This window comes from Pteronotus mesoamericanus, unplaced genomic scaffold, assembly GCF_021234165.1.
Source record: "Pteronotus mesoamericanus isolate MK-2021 breed Mesoamerican mustached bat unplaced genomic scaffold, CSHL_Meso_final contig_130, whole genome shotgun sequence".
In the NCBI taxonomy this organism is placed as follows: domain Eukaryota; kingdom Metazoa; phylum Chordata; class Mammalia; order Chiroptera; family Mormoopidae; genus Pteronotus; species Pteronotus mesoamericanus.
The window spans coordinates 30,814,393-30,836,004 of record NW_026555060.1 but is presented as its reverse complement, the minus strand read 5'-3'; the positions used below and the strand labels follow the sequence as shown (position 1 = coordinate 30,836,004).

Genomic DNA, 21,612 nt, shown 5'->3' with positions numbered 1-21,612 from the left:
AACATTTTCCTCATGTGTTACCTACAGCTGCCATAGTGTATGTCTTATGTTCCCATTGGTTTTTAGGGATGCCATTGTCGTTCTCTGCTTTGACCGTTGGCACTCAAGAAAGCCTGTTGATGCATCTTTGCTCCACTAGTGCTCTGGGCAGGGAAATCATCTGTTTTCGAGGCACATATTTGTTCCTGGCCATTGGAATCTGAGGAATCTTAGCCAAGAGCCAAGTGGCTCCTGAATGTGTTTTGGCTTCTTGATGGCCCTTCCTCCTCCTCCTCTTCCTCACTCTGCATGGTGGTCACGGGTGGCCTAAAACCGTGAAAGAAACAGCCCCTATGCATTGTGCTTGCTTCCTCCATGCCTCTAGCCTACGGGTCCAGGGGGCAGATCCTAGAATAGCATGGTGGGTGTTTGGATATTTCAGTTTGGTCACCAGCCCAAGAATGATGGGACTGTGTGAAGGCACATCCAACTTAGGAGGAGGTGTCTTCCTTCAAGCCTGTACCTGTCAGTGGCCTGGTGGCTTTCCCTCCTCCCCCATCTGGCAGTCAACTATTAGTGAGAGACAGAGCATCTGTCTAAATCTGATGGCTGCCTAGATTTGGGGTGCAACCTGAATAGCTTTGGCTGTACCCTTGTAGCTGGTGCTTGGGAAGCAATGCCTCATGGCTCATCTATGAGGAGTGCTGGGCTGACCGTGGCAGCCAGTGAACGCAGAGCAGCGCTGCTGTGCTGGGAGTGGACAGATGGCCAGCCTCTTGCTCCCAGCACATAGCTCCTGGCTCACGTGCACTCATCCTCACCAGGAAGCTAGAGATGCCTAAGAGCCTCAGGGACAAGATGCCTGTCGAGGAAATACTGTGCGTTAAATGTCCAGAACAGGGCTCTTTGGGCTGCTTGTTTAAAACAATGAAAAACCTCTCTCCCAGATGGTTTTATTTTTTGTCTTATTGAGATTCTGAATAACATGGGGCAGTAGTAGTTAAGCAGTGAAGCCAGAAGGAGAATCACAGGGCAAGACCTTCTGGGTTTCCCGGGGCTCTGCTTGGGCGGGGCTTAGTGACCTGGAGCACCTGGGACTCTGTGGTCTGCCATTTCTTCAGCAGGGTCCTGGCATCAATCAGAACTTAGGAGAAAAGGGCAGGAGAGTTTCGAGCGTAGAGGAATTTATCTGTCACCCATTATGAGGGTGGGGGCAGCATTCTGGGTCCCTGACCTACTTTCATTTGATAAACTATTTTTAAAAATTGTCTTCTTTAAACAAAAATTTTTAGGAAGGTCACCCAGACCTACTGTATGGAGGTTGGGAAACTGATGATTGGCTTCTCTCCATATTTTGGCTGTGGAGACCCCCCACCCCCACCCCCACAACCATGTCCCGCTCTTACCTGCCACCTCAATTTACATATTGCATTTGGAAACACTTTACTGTGAACCTCATCCTACTTGGTTTTAGGGGGGCGGTCCCTTCCTTACATGCCCAGAATGTCTTCCACTCCTGGAGTCGTAACCAGGTTCCTGGCTGGCTTCAGGGCCTGCAGTATCTGGCTGGGAATTAAGGTTACTGTCTTCCGTCACCTGAAAGCAAGATAGATGGAGCTGCAAGGTGTGTTTAAAGGGCCCTGGCCACCAGGAGGCGCTAGTCCTGCTGGATTGTGTATGCTCAGGGCTTTACAGTGGGAATGAAACAGGAATTTCTGTGGAATTTTTAAGTTGTGGGGCTCAGGATTTTGTTGGTCCCCAGCCCTGCTTCATCCATGGCACCTTTCTTTGTTGCTCCTCCAGCCTGTGGGCCGAAGCTGACCAACTCCCCGACGGTGATTGTCATGGTAGGCCTCCCAGCCCGGGGCAAGACCTATATCTCCAAGAAGCTGACTCGCTACCTCAACTGGATTGGCGTCCCCACGAAAGGTAAGGCTGTGTCCCAAGGCTGGCAGTTACACTGTGTGCTGCAGTCCTGCTCCCCGGCCTCCCTCCCCATCTCCAGCTGCTGGGACTCACCATGCCGGGCCACTTGCGGCCTGGTCTGACCCTGTAATAGGCCTGGGGGGACTCTCTGTTGTGTAACACACCATGCTGTTTACACACCCTTACTTTGTGTTGGGATCTTTTCTCACTGGCTGCTCTGTTATTCCCATGGCCCTGAGTCCTGCGTAGGTTAACCGTTGCCCCCTTCAAGAAGCCTTCTCTAGCCACTGCAATCTATGCCGATCCTTTTCCTTTAAATTCCCAAGGCACTTAGTTGTGACATTCCTCCACCGACCATCAGAAAGTGCTCCATTCCAGTTGACTATATTTTGATGAATCTTTGCTTGGTCTGTTCAATTATGTGGAAAATGTCTTAAGGACAGGGACTTATTTTAACATGTGCTGTCCTCTGCTGGGCCCAGCACAGTACCTTATACAGCAAGTGCCTGGTAAATATTCACTGCCGCCCATGGGCACCGGCTGCTGTGTCAGCAGAAGAATGGCTGATTTGGACCTGGCAGTGCTCCTAGGCATCATCGACAGACATCACTCCCCCTGTTTTCACTAGCTGTGTGTGACTGCCATCTGTTCTCACAGTCGCAGCCTCCAGCCCCTGACCTTGTGAGGCCGGACTGGACACTGGGCTGTAGGAGACGACCTGCAGAAAAGCAGGCGGCTCTGAGCCATGTTTGGTCTGGGGGAAGCTGGACTGCCTTCTAGGTCACCGAAAGCACTGGACCAGGAGGGCCCCTTTCTGGTTTTCATGCCTTACCAGAGCTTGTTCACGTTGGTGTGCGTGTATGTATTAGCTTGGTTTCTTTCTTTGGAGAGTGTTCCCAGCGGCGAGTGGCGCCTTCCTCCTGGGCGCCAGCTAAGCGTCCTCTCTCTTCTGTCTACAGTGTTCAACGTCGGGGAATACCGCCGGGAGGCTGTGAAGCAGTACAGCTCCTACAACTTCTTTCGCCCTGACAATGAGGAGGCCATGAGAGTCCGAAAGTAAGGCCTGAGCTGCTGCAGGAGGCCTTGGGTTTTGGTTCAGTTTGCTTTGGAAAGCTGGGTTCTGTAAGAGAAAGAGGAAGGTGGCCTGCGGAGTGGCTCTGTGGGTATCAGGAGGAACTTCCTGGCCTCGCGGAGGCCTGTTGCTTTTATCTGCTCCAGATGGTCCAGTCCAGCCTATGTGATGCAGATCAACAACAATGTTTCACTGTTAAGAATGGACAAAATTGTTTTCATGGAAAATCAGCTATTTATACTGAAAAGGACTTTTTTTTTTTTTTTTTTTTTTTTTTTTAAGCCCAAGGTGGTCATGAAACCTCAGTGCAATGGTGTTCAATCCTATCTGCACTTGAGATTCACCTGGGAGCTTGGAAAGATCCTGATGCCAGGCCTGCCCCAGACCAGTTTAGTGAGAATATATGGGCAAGACCTAGGCAAAGGGTTCTTAAAAGCTCCCACGGGGGTTTCACTGTGTAGCCAGCATGTGCACCACCACTTCCAGAGGGTAACTGCAGCCCTCCGTGCAGGCTCTGAGGGGCCCCGGGGCCTGCGCGGCCTGGGCCTGGCCAGCCTGAGCAGTTTGGCAGTAGAATCTCCTGGAGGGCTGGCTCTGACGCCTGCCCTCTTCCCATGTGTTACAGGCAGTGTGCCCTTGCTGCTTTGAGAGACGTCAAGAGTTACCTGACGAAGGAAGGGGGCCAAATTTCAGTAAGTCTGGGGAGTACCCTGGCACTGTCTCCCGTCCTGTAGTGGGATGGTGCCCAGGAGGGAGTGAAGTGTAGACACTCGCCCGAGCAGTACTGAGGGCCGTTGTGGGGACACGTCAAATAGGGACAGATGCCTTTGTCCTGAGAGCCGAGGGAAGCAGGTAGCTAGAACAGCACAGGTAGTTACCAGGATGGGCTGCACCTGGGGAGGCTGCAGCCACGGAGCCGGTGTCCCTTCCCCTGCAGGTCACTGTTGTTTGTTTGCTCTAAGGACTCTTCCCACTGCTCCCTTTTCCTCCCTGAAAGCCGGAGGTGGTGGGGAGAGGGCGTGGCAGGGAGGGCCGCCGGCAGGGCGCAGTTTCTTCTGGGACCACATGTTTTGGCTTCTGCCTAGAAGGGACAGGCCTGACCTACTTGGTGATTTGGTAAATTCTGTTACCTTGGGTTCTCTTCACTATCCTTCTTTCTCCCGCTCAGGTTTTTGATGCCACCAATACTACGAGAGAGAGGAGACACATGATCCTTCACTTTGCCAAAGAAAATGACTTCAAGGTGAGCCAAACTTCTTGTCTTGCCCTCGAGTGCTCAGAAGAAAGAAAAGCCCTCAGGAATCAGCCAATTTGTACTTGGCCCTTCAGCTCCCGCTGCCCTGTTTTGCTGCGTACAGATAAGGCCTTCCTGGTGCTGGCTCTTAGGGTTACTGAGACTGGGGATGGGGAGGCCTCTCTCTCTGTCCAGCAAGGACTTGGGATTGAGCAAGTGCTTTTTCCTTTATGTTTTGAGGGTTTGTGAGTCGTGTCATTCCTCCTCAAATGTGGTGATAGCATCACAGTGATACCAAAGCTGGCCCTTTGTGTTACCACATTTATTGTTTACAAACGTTCCTGTTGCTCTTCTTCCCAGGTGTTTTTCATTGAGTCGGTGTGTGATGATCCCACCGTTGTGGCCTCTAATATTATGGTAAGACAACACAGGACCCCTGCTCTAGTAGTGCCCTCCGAGACAAGCAGGGAACCAGAATGCAGGTCAGGCCCAGAGAAAGTAACTAGACTCTTGAGAACAAGCTGGCTCTCTCCACTTGTTGTTGATTTTTGTCTGAGAGATGGGATCTGGGGAGATCAGGAGTGCAAAGTGGTATTTAGCTTAGAAGCATGTTCTGTAACCTGGCTTTATCTAGGATCCTTTTAGACAGTCCCCGGGAGCGGTAAGGAAGGTTCGGGAACAGTTTCCACTGGGCGGCACAGTTTCTGAATGGTTGCCTGGAGCAAGGGGCCGCTTACCCCTCCGCATGGGAAAGGAGGCAGCAGGCTCTTTTACTGTTAAGGGCTCTAGCAGATAAGAATAGGACTTGGCAGACTAAAGGTAGAATTCCCAAGTCTGGCGGGCACAGGGGTGGTCAGCTGTCTTCCTGCTGGTGTGTCTACAGCTTACCCTCCTCCTCCTTCTGCGCCAAGGTGGGGAGGCCTGCATAGACTGAGGGTAAGCGGCAGCTTAATGTGATTGAGTCTTAAATTGTATCACTTGATAACAATATATCACAAATAGAAACAGTGTTACCGTGAAGACTTCACCACAGTCACCTTCTCATGTTGTAGATATTCTTCTCTCCTGCTTAAATACCTCAGAATAAGACGTAGCTATAAAGAGAAGCAGGTTTGATATTTCTACAGGAAATGCTGTGGTATTGCTACATATAAGTGTGCCTCTTTAAAAGGATGCTGAGTGCTCATTAGTTTCTGATATTGGGTCTTTTCTCCAAGGCAATGGGAATATTTGCGCTTGCCATTCTAAGAAATGAGTTCATATTTCAGGAAAGACTATTCAAAGTGTGGAAAATTAGTCCAGGCGGGGTTCAGCGGAAGAGACTCAGAGGACGAGGAAACAAGTTATTGTAATCTAAACAAAGGGCTTTACTGTTTTTCTTTAGTTTGGTTCTACTAGTTCCACTTGGTAGTAAAGGACAGAGCAGCTGCAAAATCACTTTTCCCCAGTGAGCAGTCACCATGTACTTGGCCAGGAGTCACTTTCCCCAACCTTTGGTGTTCAGAAGCCTCTTGCTCTGATTAAGCCTCAAGGTGACTTTACAGCTTGGGCCTTCCCACTGTGCTCTTTCTGTGGGTGGAGGTGCCAGGGGGAAAAGATTTGCTTTTAAGTGTTCAGTTCCATTGGCCTTCAGCATAGTCATGTGATTGTGCAACCACCACCGCCATCAAGCGCTAGGACCTTTTCTCTCCGCAGACTGAAGCTCTGTACCATGAATCACCAACTCCCCTTTGCATTTGAATTTTGAAAGAGGAGCTGCCTCTTTTATGGCCGTGGTAGTTGTTGAGGAAAACAAAGTGAGCACTAAAAAAATGCAGAGCGTCCCTGAAATCTGCCAGGTTGCTCAGATCTATTCTTGTTCACTTAGAGGAGATGGCAGGCCCAAGGGTCAGTTCTCCATCTCCCCTCAGTAAGAGCAAACCTGGGACGGGATCCCGATAGAAAAGCATTAATCAAAGACCAGATACGGTGTATTCTGCCCCATCTGGGGTAGTGGAGGAAGAATCCTGCCTGACACGGAGGGCCAGGGTCATCGCCAGCAACTCCTTAGTGCGGCTTTGCCAACCGACAGCCTCCTCTGCTCTTGGTGTGGGAAACATTGCAGATGCTTACACGGAACTCAGCTGGGTTGAGGGCTGGGATGTCTGGGGGTGACATGACTACTGGATTGATTCCAAATCCTGGCCCATTCAGAGGTGTTCATTAGACGTCTCATGGGTCTCCTGCCTCTGTCCATCCAGACAGCGATCCTTTGTCTGCCGTGCTGCTCTCCCCGTGTAATCATTGGGTCCTGACTCAGCACCAGCATATTTCTCTTTTCTCTTAAACACTGGGTCGGATCATCATCATTCTGAGTCTGTTTGTGCTTTCCAGTTTGCTAGCCCCAAATCCTGCTTCAGCTAAGCAAAAACCTCCAGCATGATTCATCGGCTGCCTCTTTGTGGTGTTACAGGAAGTGAAAATCTCCAGCCCTGATTACAAAGACTGCAACTCAGCAGAGGCGATGGACGACTTCATGAAGAGAATTAGTTGCTATGAAGCCAGCTATCAGCCCCTCGATCCTGACAAATGTGATAGGTAATTCCTAAGGGGTGATTGTCTCTGAATCATTTACTTTAGGGTTTTTAATGTTTTCTTTTCTTTTCTTTTTAAGATGTTATTTATTTATTTATTTTTAGAGAGAGGGGAAAGAAACGGAGAGAAACATCAATGTGTGGTTGCCTCTTGCATGCCCCCTACTGGGGACCTGACCTCTACAACCCAGGCATGTGCCCTGACTGGGAATTGAACTGGTGATCTTTGGTTCGGAGGCCGGCACTCAATCCACTGAGCCACAACAGTCTGGACTTAATATTTTCTTAAAGTTCCCACAATACAGTTGCTCCTGGACACTTTCAGAAACTCTCTTTTAAAGTATCTCTTAGCCCTGGCCAGTGTGCCTCAGTTGGTTGGAGTGTTGTCCTATAAACCAAAAGCGCACAGGTTTGATTCCTGATCAGAGCACATGCCTAAGCTGTGGGTTCAGTGCCTGGTCAGGGCACATGTGAGAGACAACTGGTAGATGTTTCCCTCTCACACAGATGTTTCTCTCCCCCTCTCTCTCTCCCTCCCTTCCTCTCTCTAAAATCAATAAGCATGTATGTCCTTGGGTAAGTTATGCTTAAAAAAATTTATATATATATAATGTTCTTGATTACACATTCATTTTAACTTTCATACACTATGTGAAAGTATGGAAAGTGAATATTTGAGCCCAGTTTTGCTGTGGTCCCTTTGGTATTGCCTTTACTTTCTTCCATTCTCTTGCTTTTCTCTCCCCTTCTGGGAGGCTAGCCAGCCTCTCGGCCACACACTCTGCTGTGTGGATTACACACTTGTACTCACACTCTGACCCTCAGATCGAATAGATTCAGTCTGTGCCCTCATGAAGCGTGCACCAGAGGCTGTGGTTCTGTGGGGGCTGATCTCTGCTTTTGGCCCCAGCTGAGTGATCTGACCCAGGCTGGCAGTGCTGTGTTGGAGGGAGGGAGGGGTTCTGATCATCTGGTCACCTTTCTGTGCAGGGATCTGTCCCTGATCAAGGTGATCGATGTGGGCCGGCGGTTCTTGGTGAACAGAGTTCAGGACCACATTCAGAGCCGAATTGTGTACTACCTGATGAACATCCACGTGCAGCCCCGCACCATCTACCTGTGTCGGCACGGCGAGAGCGAGCACAACCTCCAGGGGAAGATTGGAGGGGACTCAGGCCTGTCCAGCAGGGGCCGGAAGGTAGGAGGGGAGCAGGGAGAAAGGCAGCACACTGAGGGTGGGGTGTGCCTCTGTCCTTATGTATATATGTACATGTATGTGCCTCTGTACATGTATGTCTATATATGTGTCTCTGTGTGTGTGTCTGCCTTTGTGTTCCTGTCCCTGTGTGTGTCTATGTGTGTGTGACACCTGTCTATCCCCATATATGTATGCGTATGTGTGTGTTTCTGTGTGTCTCTGTCCCTTTGTGTGTATATATATGCATTTCTGTATGTATGTGTTCCTGTCCCTGCATGTGTATGTGTCTATTTGTTTCTCTGTGTGTATGTGTCTGTGTGTGTCTGTGTGTCTCTTTATGTTCCTGTGGGCGGCCCTGTATTTGTGTGGGCGGGAAGGGAGTGTCTCTGGGGCTGTGAGGAGTGGGTGTAGGGGTAGCTTTTCAGTTGTTCAGTCTCCTCCTCCCCATTCTAATGGCAACAGAGTGACCATCCCCAGTGTGGAATGGGAGCGAGCCCTGCACTGCTTTCCTGCAGGCCCAGGAGCCTGGAGTCCAGTGTATGTTTATTGTTCCATGCCCTCTCAGTTTGCCAACGCCTTGAGCAAATTTGTGGAGGAGCAGAACCTGAAGGACCTCAAGGTGTGGACCAGCCAGCTGAAGAGTACCATCCAGACGGCAGAAGCCCTTCAGCTTCCCTATGAACAGTGGAAGGCGCTCAATGAAATCGATGCTGTGAGTTCCGGGTCGGGCTGTGGCCACGGGGGACAGGAGCGAGGGAGCAAGAAGCTTCTTCCGGCCGTATCTGCTGGAAATCCTGAGAGCCCTTTCAGACCGCATGTGCTGTGTTGACCAAGTCGAGCTGGCCCTTGGGGCATGTCCCCTCAAGTGACCTCTGGTGTTTTCTCCAGGGTGTCTGTGAGGAGATGACCTACGAGGAGATAAAGGACACCTACCCTGAGGAGTATGCTCTGCGTGAGCAGGACAAGTACTACTACCGGTACCCCACCGGGGAGGTGAGTGTGCTGGTGCTGCTCCCCCTTCCACCCAGGGCCTGTTTTCCATTCAGCGAAGGCTGGTCAGGTGTGACTGCTGTGTGTGGGGGAGCGTGCGACCGTCCTCCAGAGGCCAGGGTGCCAGGCGAAGCCAGGAGAGGGCTGCTGGGCACCCAGGCGGGCAGGTACTATTAACAGATTGTGCACCGTGAGCCCTGCACCTGTTCTGATGCTCGTTCCTGGCACTTTTGCCTTTGAATCGGGTCTTCTTAAACTGAACCTTGTGAACAGCTTGAAGAGAAGTACAGTTGCTTTTTCCTGGGAGCAACAGTGAGAGATGTGTTTCTCTAACAACAGAACTGTGTGGGAAAGAACAACAATCATGTCCTTTTGTATCACCCTGGGCCTTGTTCCCTGGTTAGTAAGAGAAGGGGGACAGCAGAGAGACCATTGTAAATGGGAGCTTCGGTGGTCTTAAAAGTCATAGGCCTATCCCTTCTTTTTAACCTTATTTTTATTGACATAAAAGTTACATAATATAAAATTCACTGTTTTAACCACTTTAAAGTATATAACCCACTGGTTTTTAGTATATTCACAATACCATGCAACCATTGCCACTAATTCTAGAACATTCCGTCAATCCAAAAAGAAACCCCAGCCTGTTAGCTATCAGTCCCAATTCTCTCTCACTTGCCAACCACGAATCTACTTCTGTGTAGTTGCCTGTTCTGGACATTTTATATAAACGGAATTGTACACTATGTGGACTCCTGTGTCTCACCTGTCACTTAGTTTAACGTTTTCAAGGTTCATCACATTGCTCTGTGTTAGGACTTCTTTTCCTCACTCGCTTGTGTAGAAGGTTAGGAAAGGGAAGGAGCAGTGGGAGGGAGGATGCAGATTATGTCCTCTCAAGATCACTTCTCCACACCCTTGCCAGCACACGGCGATTTCCCTTTCTGAGGGAGCCGGTTTAGGTGGCTTCCCCAGTGCCCACAAGGGCTATGGCTCTAAAACACCTCTTGGTCTTGACTGATATTTGACTGACTGTGTGTTCTCTAGTTTATGACGGGGGCGGGGGGGCCCAGGTGGCAAGCTGTCACCTCCCTGTGTATGCTGCCACGACACAGCGCCCGTCCTTCTGTCTTGCAGTCCTACCAAGACCTGGTGCAGCGCCTGGAGCCCGTGATCATGGAGCTGGAACGGCAGGAGAATGTGCTGGTCATCTGTCACCAGGCTGTCCTGCGTTGCCTTTTGGCCTACTTCCTGGATAAGAGCGCAGGTGCCTCCCTCCCCCAAAACTTGCTTGATCGGGGGTGGGACTGGGAGCTAGCTGCAGGAAACCAGCCTCGGAGTTTGGGGCAGCTTTGGATCTCATCCTTCCTTACCCAACCCACACAAGTTGTCTATCGTCCTGCTGAGGGCCCTTCGGCCCAGCCCTTCCTTGCCCACCCCTCGTGAAACTTCACAGTACAACAGGAGGCATGGTGGGCCAGCAGCTCCATGAAACAGCCTCTGGAAAGTCCTCGTCCACTCACGTATCTCAGGGGCTTTGGGCTGTGTGGGAGGGGCAGCTTTTCTCTTCTGCCCACCTCTAGGGAACAACTGCCCGGAACACCCTACCTTAAAATTCAAGTCTGAGTCTGCATAGGGTTCAGCTGAATCTTGACACACCTAAGTTGTTTGGGGAATGACTCTTACTTTTCTTTCTTTTCTCCTTCTTCTTCTTCTTCTTTTTTTTTTTACTGTAACTCATTCTGTGAGAGCAGGTTTGGGGTATGTTTTCATTTTGTCCTCTGGGCTTGGGGTTTTTTCTAGGGCCATCTGCCTTGAGTGAGATCCTGTGTGAGGGGCGGGGGAGCCAGGGGAGACGCCCCTGCCTGGCCAGGCCTCTGAGGTTCTTGACCTGGCAGGCCTCTCACTGGGGGCCTGGGAATGTCCATCCTTAAGTCTCATATTGAATCGTGGGGCTGTTCCTCTTTTTTTTCAGAGGAGATGCCTTACCTGAAATGCCCCCTTCACACTGTCCTGAAACTGACTCCAGTCGCTTATGGTGAGTATGGTGACGCTGCCCATGCTGTGTGAGACCTGCTCCCAGGAATGGTGGCTCCTGGTGGCTGTGGGGCTGTACCGGCCTGTCCCCTTTAACCAGGAGCTGCTCTCTCTCCCCTGCCCAGGTTGCCGTGTAGAATCCATCTACCTGAATGTGGAGTCAGTAAACACACACCGGGAGAGGTCTGAGGTGAGTGGAAGTTTCATGCCTCTGGCCTTTCAGCATCTCCATCCCGTTCTCCACCCTGAGGACTGTCGAGTGACGGGACCAATGTGTGTGAACTCTCAGGAACCACCCAGTATTATGTTGCCTCTAAATGCTGACATATGTCTCCCAATGGGTTCTCCCTGAGGTAGTTTGTTGGCACTTGGAGGGCCTGGGTGACTTTGTCCTCTCCCTTTTCTCAGCATCTGTGTCCTCCTGCCCTGTCTTTCTTGTGGCTTCTTGGTGTCTTCTATTTTTTCTCTTTCCATGCTTTGTTTCCCCATTTCTACTGGACCCGAGAAGTGAGTATTAAAGAAGGAGACACATTCTACTCTTAAATGAAACCACAGCACAGATATTGTTGCCTTTTCCTTTGGGGCGACTGAAACTACTTTCAAGTTCCAGAGTTACTGGTTAAAACAGGATCAGCAAATCTGCTCAGTCATCTCTATGCACTTACGTACAGAATTACCAAGAAGTGATAATAGTGCAAAAGGAAATGGAACTGGAGAAAACATATGATTTGGAAATTAGAGGCATGAGCGATGGTGGCTGGAAAGTATTTCAGAAGACCACAGTGCCCAGTGGCATCTGATATCCCTGGAGGGCTGAGATTGGGTGGGCAGCCTGGCGGGCTCTCCCCAAGGCAGAGGTGGTTTCCGCCCAGGCGGAGGCTGTGGAAGAAAGCTGACATTTACTTTGTACCAACTGTGGAAATGCAGTGCTTTGCCGGCATCAGTCTGACACTTTCCTGTACACAGAGTATGACGTTCCCATTCGTGCAGGGAGGGCTTTCCTGTTCCCAGGGAGTTTGGCCAGGAGATTGTGGCATTAAAATCCTGGCTTCCACTGGCAGTTGCCTGGCTGGTTGACTGAAACACAAGAAGATGGCATCCCTTGGCTCTGTGACGCCCCCTTCTGAACGTGTGTGGTTGGGGGATGCTGCATTTCCTCTCTTTCTATGAGGAGCAGCACCCCCCAGCAGCGGGTTTGTCTGAACTGGGCTCTGATGGTCTCTGAACACTGTATTGTGCAGAGCCGGGACAGGTTCTTGGTAGAGAGAGACCTCAACTCAGGCTCCTGGGTCATGAGCTTCAGTGACAGGCCATGGGGATCGCTACAGTCGTGTTGTCACTTGGTCAGAAGACTAGTATTTGGCCGTTTCTGCCTCCCTCAGGTCTTCTGTGCCTTTAATCTCCTGGCTGGCTTTGAAACCTGCCTTTCGGTCCTGAGCCGGGGTATAGTTATGGGACACAGGAGCTGTTTGTTCCATGTCTGCTCTGCAGATCCTGGCTTGTGGTCAGGACACAGGAGTCCAGAACCGACACCTTCTCCCCCCGCCTTCCTGCTGTCCTGTCCCCTTAGTGGTTACCTGGGACTCACGCCCAGGCCTCTCTCCCCTGTCTTCCGCTCCTTAGAGGATGGCGTCAAGGTACTTCCGCCTTGGTATCTGCTGTAATTGAATGACTGACTGTCCAGAAGTGGTTCTGCTGTTCTTCTTTCACCTGCTCTGTGAATGTTGCATTTATCTGAGTGGGTGTCTTGGATTGATCCGGAAAAGGGGCTTGGGAGGAGATCATCCCTTGATCTTGCGGACTGGGAGGTGCAAGACAAAAAGGCAACCCCGTGGACCCAGGGCCATTCACTTTGGTCGGTCTTGTATCAGTAAAATCCAGAAGCAGGAATATGTGTTTTATTTGGTTTTGAATTTTTTTTTTTGTGCTTATTTACCTTCCCTCTCCACATAACTGTCGCCTTCTCTCTTTTGTCTTTGTCTTGCTTAGGACGCAAAGAAGGGACCTAACCCACTCATGAGACGCAATAGTGTCACCCCACTAGCCAGCCCCGAGCCCACCAAAAAGCCTCGCATCAACAGCTTTGAGGAGCATGTGGCCTCTGCCTCCGCTGCCCTACCCAACTGCCTGCCCCCGGAGGTGCCCGCACAGCTGCCCGGACAAGTGCGTTACCCTCTTGACCTTCCTTGTAGTGTGTGTCCGTCTGGGTGGGTGGCGGGGGGAGAGAGCGCGGGGATAGCCTCGGGGGTTTGTGACGTCCTGGAAGGCCACAGGCAGGCCCTTCCTGACCGTGGCTGTGAGTGTGCACACGTGCTTTCTGAGGAGGTGATCTTTGCTGAGCAGAACCAGGCAGAGCAGAAGAAACGGCAAAGTGTCTGTGTCCCATTCATATTCCTGAATAGGTTTTTCTCAAGAAAAGTGGAAGGCACCCCCTAGTTTGAAGTCAGTCTCCTCGCAGCGCTGGGCCATTGGCTGCTGTGTGGCCTGAGGGTGTCTTTTCTGTCCCAGGCCCACGGCTGAGTATTTTCCCTTCCTTTCTTGCCATGGCTGCCCATTGCAGAGAAGCTGTAGTCGAAGGGGACTACACCAGAGTGTCCTCACCCAGAGCCTGCGTGGCCTGGGGAGAACCCAGGTGGCCCGCTTCGCAGAGCTGGACGGTCTGGAAAAAAACAGCCACTTCCTCACATAGTGTAGGCATTTGAGCAGGCAGTAAAAAACCCCAAAAAACTAAAAACCAACTACATTTCACTTTATTCACTGTGAAGGTTAAAGGCTGAAAGATCTTGCCTATTGGGCATTAAGATTTGTTTTTAGAAAACCATTTTTTTTCCTTCAGTGACAGCCAAGAATCTGTGAGACAGAAAACTCTGGGCACAAGTTTGGGACCCATGCAGGGGTATCCCCCACCTCCACCCACCAGGCCTGGTTTCTTACAAATAAGTCACAGCTAAATTTTGAATCGGATTTGTTTATGAGTTCCACGCTGAGGCCAAACGCTTCCCACATTCGCCCGAAGCTCATTTAAATCCTGTGTGTCTGGAAATGTGATGTGGGGGCAGGCGCTGTACAACGTCAGGCAGGTCACCGAACCTCCTCAGGCCTCAGTTTTCTCATCTGTGGAATGGGGGAGGAGCACCTACTGCCAAAGCAGATCCAATGAGGGAATGAGCGCTGAGCATCAAGCCTGGTGGTGTCTGCCCCTGGCACTAGCTGTAGGGTTTTATTGTCAGGTTGCATCCCTCCCAAGTCATCAGTCTCCTTTTTTAAAATGAGGGGGTAGGATTTAGAGATGTCTAATGAATACTCCTTTCAAATCTAAAATTAGAGGTGTTTTTTATGAAAACTGAGAACTGAAGTTCTATGTGGTATGTCTATGACATTGTTTTGGTGTAAACTGTGGGGTCATAGTTGGAAGTTTAGAGGCCGCTGTCAGCGACAGTTGCGGGGACTGGCCTGGGCTGGGTTCAGTGGGGTGTGGGGCTGCACTGTCCTGGGTCACAGAGGACGCATAGCTGGGCCCCCCCGCCGTTTTGACAGGACAGTCCTTCAGGGTTGCCGAGTCGAATCCTCGGGGGCCCTGGAAGCTGGGCGAGGCTGGGAAGGTCCCAGCAGAGGATGTCCTGATTTCACATGACTTGGGCCTTGTACCCTGTCCCTCTACTGACCTCTCTCTCTCAACCTTTTCTCTCTGCAGCCTTTGCTAGGGAAAGCCTGTTTGTAAGTATTTTTCTCTGAATAATTTTGTTGCTAGCACCTCTTTCTCCTTGCTTGCCAGTTTGGCTTCCTGCCTGTTAACATGTTGAGGATAATGACAGTTTTTGTGGAATCTGAAGGAGGAAGATGGGCACGGGAGGAGGGAGAAGGGGGTTCATGAATTGTTAGCAAAGGACACAAGAAGTAATTACGGCCCAGCTGTTCTCTGCGGGTCCTGATGCTGCCACTGCTACAGCTGGCCGCGTCAGGACACACACTCCCCCTCATTCCCTCTCGGGGTCCTGGGTGACTGCTAGTACAAAATCTCATTGGTCCCTCTAGCGTCAGATCTTGGTGGTAAGCTGGGTCTTGTGCCTGCTGCCATTATCTTTTAAGTTCTGTGTCTCCCTTAGGAGAGCCCTTTCATTTTGAGAGGAAAATTTACCCAGAGCCCAATTTGAAAAGCAAATAGAGAGACCCTGCAGTCTCTCCCTCTTGTCCTGGCAGGGACCCCCACACCCCCAACTCCGGGGCTCCAGGACCGCTGCACTCTGGAGAGGCCTGTTTGGAAACTGTTGTCCTGGAGCAGGTTGTCCTGTATGGCAACCTGCTCGGCTTTAATAGCCATGTTCAGCATTGGGAGCAGCTTTTGAATCAGACCCACTTGGTTTCCCCTTTCCTACAGCCAGAGCTCTACGCAGAAAGTTCTGGTTAAGTTTTGGCCAGAACATTTCCACTGTTTCAGTGGTTCCAACTACGGAAGGCTCTGAGGCCTCTATATCGCAGTTATAGGAACAGCCACCATGAAATGTCATCCTCCTCAACAACTCAAATCACACCTACCCATGTTCCCTTTTACTGACTAGGGTATCGTGACTAATTCATGCAGATGAGGAAAGGGTTTAAGAGTTCAGCCTGATAAGCTTAAAAACTGGCTTATTCTGGGAAAACAGTTGTTTTGGCATCAAGCTTAGATTAGGTGGCACCACCTGCAGTGAAATATATTTTGTCACGCTCTACAGCTCACGGAAAATGTGCTTGCGCATGCCTCATGTCTTTGATCCTTACAATAACCCTAGGGCATTTGCAGGGCAGACACTATCCCCGTTTACCAGATGAGGGTTGAGGTTAAGCCACTCGCCATGGTCATCCTGCCAGTCAAGTGGCAGAACCACAGCTTAACCAGGTGTCCCAGTCCTGAAGGTTGGCTGCTTTCTCTGGGCTGGTTGTTGGGAACAGCCAGGATACTACCATTCACCTGCCCCTGTCCCGAGCATCTGACCTTTGCAGCCTGTGGGGCTGTCCAGAGCTGCTTGAATTCTTTTTGGCTCTTGCAGCCTCTCCCATGCAGCAGCTCCCTGTGGCTGAGATGTGTTTACTTAATGTGGGTGTGTCCATGAAATTCAGTCTTCAGGAGTAGCAGCCCTCTGTATCTGTGCATTTCGTGTTCCTTTTACCCATGGCCCAGTGTGGCCAGGAAAGAAATCTCCCTGTTGGGGAGGAGGGGTATTCTCTGGGGTCTCAGAGCCCAGCCCGGCCTGGGAGAACAAGCCCATGCCTGGGGCTGCAGATCCCAAAATGCATTGTTACAGTCACACTGAGCCAGGTTTGGATCTTAGCTGTACTACCCCCTCGTTGGAACTCTGGGCAAGGTAGTGCAATTTTAGGACTCCAACTTCCTCATTTGTAAGATGGAGATAGGAATGTGACAAGGTATTTTGATAACGTATCACTTGCAGAATCCTTGGCACGTAGTCAGTGCCTGGTGGCTGATAGCCGTCCTTGGAGAGATGAGGCCCTGTGCTCCGGTGGGTACGTGCTGTGCTGTGGTTTGCACGCCACTCTGCACTTTGATGCCCTCCTGTTCCTTCCACATAGGCCAGGGGGATTTCTTCTCAGGAGGAGCAGGAGCACCAAGAGAATGGGAAGCAGGGGAGCCCCTGGGACCTTAAGGATTGCGGCTGGAGGATGCCAGGGAGGGCGGTTTCCTGGTAAAGCAGGCATGACAGCCTAGCCAGATGCGGTGCCCCGCAGTCCCTTCCTGAGGGCTCAGTCGGCGCTCGGGGCCAGCCACTCGCCGCGCTTCCTTGATTTTGAGATTTCAGGTGCACACTAAAAACAAAATACTACTAAAGATGTTTTGTTTTTCTTTTCCAACATGTTTCTTCCTTTGCCCCCACTATGCTTGAAAGACGAACTGTCTGTCACATTTTCTCAAAGTTTTCTCCTTACTAACCTTGGAAAGGTAAATGGCCCTGTGCATGCCCCTCTCCGTGCCCTCCGCATCTCTGAGTCATGGCATCTCTGCCCAGCAGGGCGCCTTGTTCTGTGTGAAGACTGCCCATTGTAGAGTATGTGACTCATACACCCCGTGCCAGAGAACTTGTGATTTTTAAGAGCAGCACCATTGTCTTGAGGCCCCCTCTCTTGCTTCCTCCTTTCCCTCCATGCGTCCTGAGCCAGGGACACCATGAGTGAATGGTTTGACATAGCCTGTGCCTGCAACCCCCGGTGTCATTGTCTCATTGCCATCCTTTGTGGGTGCTCGGAGCCTTGGGCTTGACACGTATGGGGGCGGGTTGGAGCCAGCTGGGTAGAGGGACACAGCAGCACCTCACTCTCTGACAAGCTGGCTGGGTTCTCTCTGGTTGCAAGGTGACAGGGCCTTCCCCAGCAGACCACCCACTCACAGAGGCTGCCTGACATACTTGTGGGTGGACGGTCGGGGCGCCTGGGCTGCCGAGTCCAGCTGACAGCAGGCTGGGAACTAGGCTTCAGGGCCGCCAGCCCGGGATTCTCTTCTGTAGGGATTTCTGCACCAGAGCCCTTGGTTCTGCATGGGAGGGAAGGGGCCGAGGTGATCTTCGCATATCTGTGTGTGTGGGTTTCTCTCTCTCCTCAGACCCCTTTATGACAGTCTTACTGGAGACACTTAGGGTGAGAGAGAACACTTTTTGAAAAGTGTTTCCCTTTTTTGCAGATGAATTAAGGAGGTTAGGTAAAGTGGCTGCTGCTGTGCAGTGGTAGCTATCACCTGTCCCCAGTTGACTGAAAAACATTTTGTTTAAAGTGGATGAAGCTCTTGCTAGGATTGCTTTTACTAGAACAGGAAGAGAACTTTAGTGACAATGCTTTCTCTGCCTGGGTCCTCCCCCACCACGACTAGTCAGCTCGCAGCACCTGTGTTCCTAGAACCTAGGAGGAAAGTCCTTTCTTTCTTTCTTTTTCTTTTCTTTTTTTAAAAAAGATTTTATTTATTTATTTTTAGAGAGAGGGGAAGGGAGGAGAGAGGGAGAGAAACATCAATGTGTGGTTGCCTCTCACGCGTCCCCTACTGGGGACCTGGCCCGCAACCCAGGCATGTGCCTTAGACTGAGAATTGAACTGGTGACTCTTTGGTTCACAGGCCAGCACTCAGTCCACTGAGCCACACCAGCCAAGATGGTGAGAGAGTCTTTAGGCTTCTTTACAGGGCCCCCAGCTCATCTTCTGTCTGGTGTGGCCAGCAAGACTTCCCTGGGCCCGGGCAGGGGCAGCCCCAGGACTCTCAAGGGCTGTGAGCTGAGGGTCTCGTAGGTGCTGACCCCATTGCTCCCTAGAACAGCTCTGACCAGCAGAGCTGCCTGCTGTCCCCACCATCCTTCCTGCTTCCTGCAGGCAGACATCAGGCCTCTGCCACGAGGCCCTTCTCCCATGCGGCTCTGGCCTTAACCTCCATGTGTTCCTGGGGCCTCCCTGGGCAACTGCCAACAGTTCGGTTAATATGCTCTTTCGGGTTGTGTTTTTTGTCTTGGGGAGAGGGAAAGTGAACTCTCAATTGCATGGCTGTAGTCTTTTGCTTTAGAAACCTAGTCAACAGTAATAATAATGCCCCTTTTCCGTCCTCTTTTCTCCTGAAAACAGAACATGAATGGCTCCCAGAGCAGCGTCGACTCCTCCGGGACACACTGAGGCAGACCTGTTGGTTCCATTCCCTTTCCTTTCCTGCAGTTTAGGTAGGGGCTCTTCCATCCACCTGAGACGATCCCAAGGACTTTCCCGGAATGGGGCGGGATGGCACAGAAGAGGGGTCTGCTGCTCCGAGTGAACCCGCGCCCCCCACAGCATCGGGGCGGCCGAGACCCCAGCATGCCTTCCCCGTGTGTGCGCAGAGTCCACGCCTCCGCATCCAGCTGCGGCCGCCCCCACCCCGGGCTCTCCCCGCTGTCCAGGGCTGTGTGGTCTCACTGACTCTCCACAAGGCTTGGTCAGGACGATGAGCAGTGGAGGAGGTGAGAGAAGGCCCTGAGGAGGGGACGTCGGATGCCTCTGCTGTTTTGTTTTGTTTCATTTTTGTGATCCTGGCCTAGAATGTTCCCAGCTGGGCGGTGACACAGGGCCCAGAACCCTAAAATTAGAGGGACCTAGATCCCAGTTACTGAAGGTTCAGGGATGTTGAAAACTTTCACAAGGCTTGTTCGTGCATCTTGGCCTGGGACTTGTGAAGAAAGGACACATGCTAGGATGGGGCCAGCCGGGAGAGCCAGTGTGGAGGTGCAGACAGAAGTCCCTGAGCTGGACGTGCTGTCAGCTGAGTAGTGGCCCTCCGCGTGTCCACACACCTTCCCAGTCTGTGCTTGGCCTCGGAAGATGTTGAAGGATCATCTGGCAGTGCTGGCAAGAGGAACTAGCACCGGTGCCTCAACCCCTGGGGGGAGCTGTGTGGTCCCCCCACTGTCAGGCCTGGATCAAAGGCCCCTGAGGGGCGGTTTTCCTGGGGCTGCTTGCTTTTGCACTTTTTTACTGGCAGAACATGTGACCCAAAAGTCACACCTTCTCTTCAAGAACTTAGATGTTTGGGTTTTGTGCCTGCGGGGGCCGAAGCTGTGACAGAATGCGGGGAGTTGGGCCATGCCCATGAGATGGGGAGCTCAAAGGAGTCCCGGAAGCCGACTGGGGAGCAGATGCTCAAATCACTGCAAGAAAGACCCGGGGAGACAACGTGGAGAAGAACAAGGATCCGGCCTCCTTCCTTTAGGACGTTCATCACCTCCCACATTGGCCAGGTGGGGACATTGGCCCAAGCCAGGCCTCACTCCAGGCTACTTCCTCCAAGAGGCTGTGCGCGGTGTCCCGGCAGGATTCGGCTCAGTCCCACACGTTTTCATGGAGTATCTGCTGTGTGTCTGGCATGGTGTTGGGTTCCTTGGGGAATGTCCTCTTTGTTCAAAGCAGGGATTTAGGGACATCCTTGTAGTTTCTACCTGCTGGTTTCTCCCTGTCGCCTCCAAGGACTGGGGGACGAAGGAGGTGTCCTGAGGCCCAGAAGAAACAATTTGGAGACTCAGCACTGGTCCAAATGACCCTTTTAAGAGTCTTTCTAAAAGCTGGTGCCAAAGGTCACTTTCCTTTTCTGCTGTCTGCTTTTTTTTGCCTGGTATCCTCACTCCTCAGCCTACAAAAAAGCTGAGAATGGGGGCGGGCAGGCTTAAACAGCTGGAGCTGGAAGTGGAAAGAACAGCTATTTTTGTTTTGTTTTGTTTTTTTTGTTTGAGAGGAGCTCCTAGAGAATATACATTTCTCTGGTTGGGATTACGTGGGAAATGGGACACACTTCACATACCTTAAAATTAAGTTGGAGGTTTTCACACCAAATCATTCAACCCCTGTCCCCCTTACTTGGCAGTCTGCCTGAGAGGATGTCTGTATGTGCATCTGGTGCGACTGAAGACTTGGGTTATTTCTCCTCTTTCCCGCTACCTTGAGTCTAGTTGACTGGGGTGTATGTTTGTAGGTTGGCCATATTTTTAGACAGAGGGGCCTGCTCTGCTCCAAAGCTCCTACTCAAGAGATCTGCTCTTGAGAATGACTTAATTGTTTCCTACCTTCTGGACTTCTCTCTCTGGTTGTCAGCGCAAACTCCAATCCTTGACTCTCATGGACAGTTTGAGTGGGGCTGTGTGAAGGTGCATGTCCCTGGCCTCTGACAGCCTGACATCAGTATGGACATACGTGAGCTTTGCCTGGACAGAATGTGGTTTGTCAGGGCCTGAGTGGGGCGGAAGACATAAATATGGACAGGAAGGGGGAGAGAAGGATGCTGCTGAGGGGAAAGCTGGTGATCTGACCTGAGGAGGTGCTGGATGGAGCTGCAGTCGTGGAGCAGCTGCTCCCTTATTGCCTCTCACCCTCTGCCTCCCAAAAAATATCTGGGACCAATTTTTTTTAACTTTGCATATTTGTTTTGGGGTAAGTGTACCCCTCTCCTTTTTCTGTCCTGAGACCATGGATGAAACTTCGTTGAGGGGGAGAAGAAAAACTGTTTGAACCACACCAATGATGATTTCGTTTGTAATACTTGAAACTTATTTTTTTATTATTTTGATAGCAAATGTGCTATTTATTTATTTAATGTGTATAAGGGAACCTGAAAACAGAAAGCTTTTTAGATTGGGTTTATTGTTCGTTGGTTGGTTTGGGGCCTTTTATGTGTGACCTACAACTTCTCTGCATTCTGTATATTTGTCTGAATTAATTACCTGGGATGAAGCTGTGCCAGCTTTCAAACAGGGGCTGCCTTTCAGAAATTTGTATATTTTGCAGTTGCCAGAACAATAAAATACCTGATTGAAATATACTGAAGTGCACCTCTGTTCCTTTTTGTGGGGGAAGGAGACTCTTTGACACTTGTGGTCATGCACCAAGTAACCTCTCCACCCCTTTCCTTTGAACAGGACATGCAGATACCAATCACTTAGTGCCAGCTCTTGGGAAACAATAAGATATGTCAACTTAAAATTAATAGACTTTATTTTTTATAGCAGTTTTAGATTTACGGGAAATAGCAGCTAGTATAGAGTTCCCATATGCCCTCCCCTTGTCCGTGCACTAAGTCTCCCCTGTTGTTAACATACTTCATTAGTGTGGTGCA

At 50.9% G+C, this 21,612-nt stretch overlaps 1 protein-coding gene across 5 annotated transcripts in view; it reads left to right on the top strand.

The window, feature by feature from the left end:
- PFKFB3 (6-phosphofructo-2-kinase/fructose-2,6-biphosphatase 3) overlaps window positions 1-21,299 on the top strand; it is a 74,853-nt gene extending 53,554 nt beyond the window's left edge. For 3 of the 5 annotated variants that reach the window (XM_054594026.1, XM_054594030.1, XM_054594007.1), the window contains exons 2-17: window positions 1,783-1,908; window positions 2,865-2,961; window positions 3,603-3,669; window positions 4,146-4,220; window positions 4,572-4,628; window positions 6,664-6,788; window positions 7,775-7,982; window positions 8,548-8,694; window positions 8,871-8,975; window positions 10,110-10,239; window positions 10,948-11,010; window positions 11,135-11,199; window positions 12,999-13,172; window positions 14,704-14,726; window positions 16,895-16,947; window positions 18,606-21,299. In XM_054594026.1, the coding sequence (XP_054450001.1) occupies window positions 1,783-1,908; window positions 2,865-2,961; window positions 3,603-3,669; window positions 4,146-4,220; window positions 4,572-4,628; window positions 6,664-6,788; window positions 7,775-7,982; window positions 8,548-8,694; window positions 8,871-8,975; window positions 10,110-10,239; window positions 10,948-11,010; window positions 11,135-11,199; window positions 12,999-13,172; window positions 14,704-14,726; window positions 16,895-16,937 (1,505 nt within the window). In that variant the 3' untranslated portion in view covers window positions 16,938-16,947; window positions 18,606-21,299. The remainder of the gene's footprint in view (window positions 1-1,782; window positions 1,909-2,864; window positions 2,962-3,602; window positions 3,670-4,145; window positions 4,221-4,571; window positions 4,629-6,663; window positions 6,789-7,774; window positions 7,983-8,547; window positions 8,695-8,870; window positions 8,976-10,109; window positions 10,240-10,947; window positions 11,011-11,134; window positions 11,200-12,998; window positions 13,173-14,703; window positions 14,727-16,894; window positions 16,948-18,605) is intronic. The other 2 variants (XM_054594021.1, XM_054594015.1) reach the window with 2 other exon arrangements.
- Window positions 21,300-21,612: the final 313 nt, after the last annotated feature.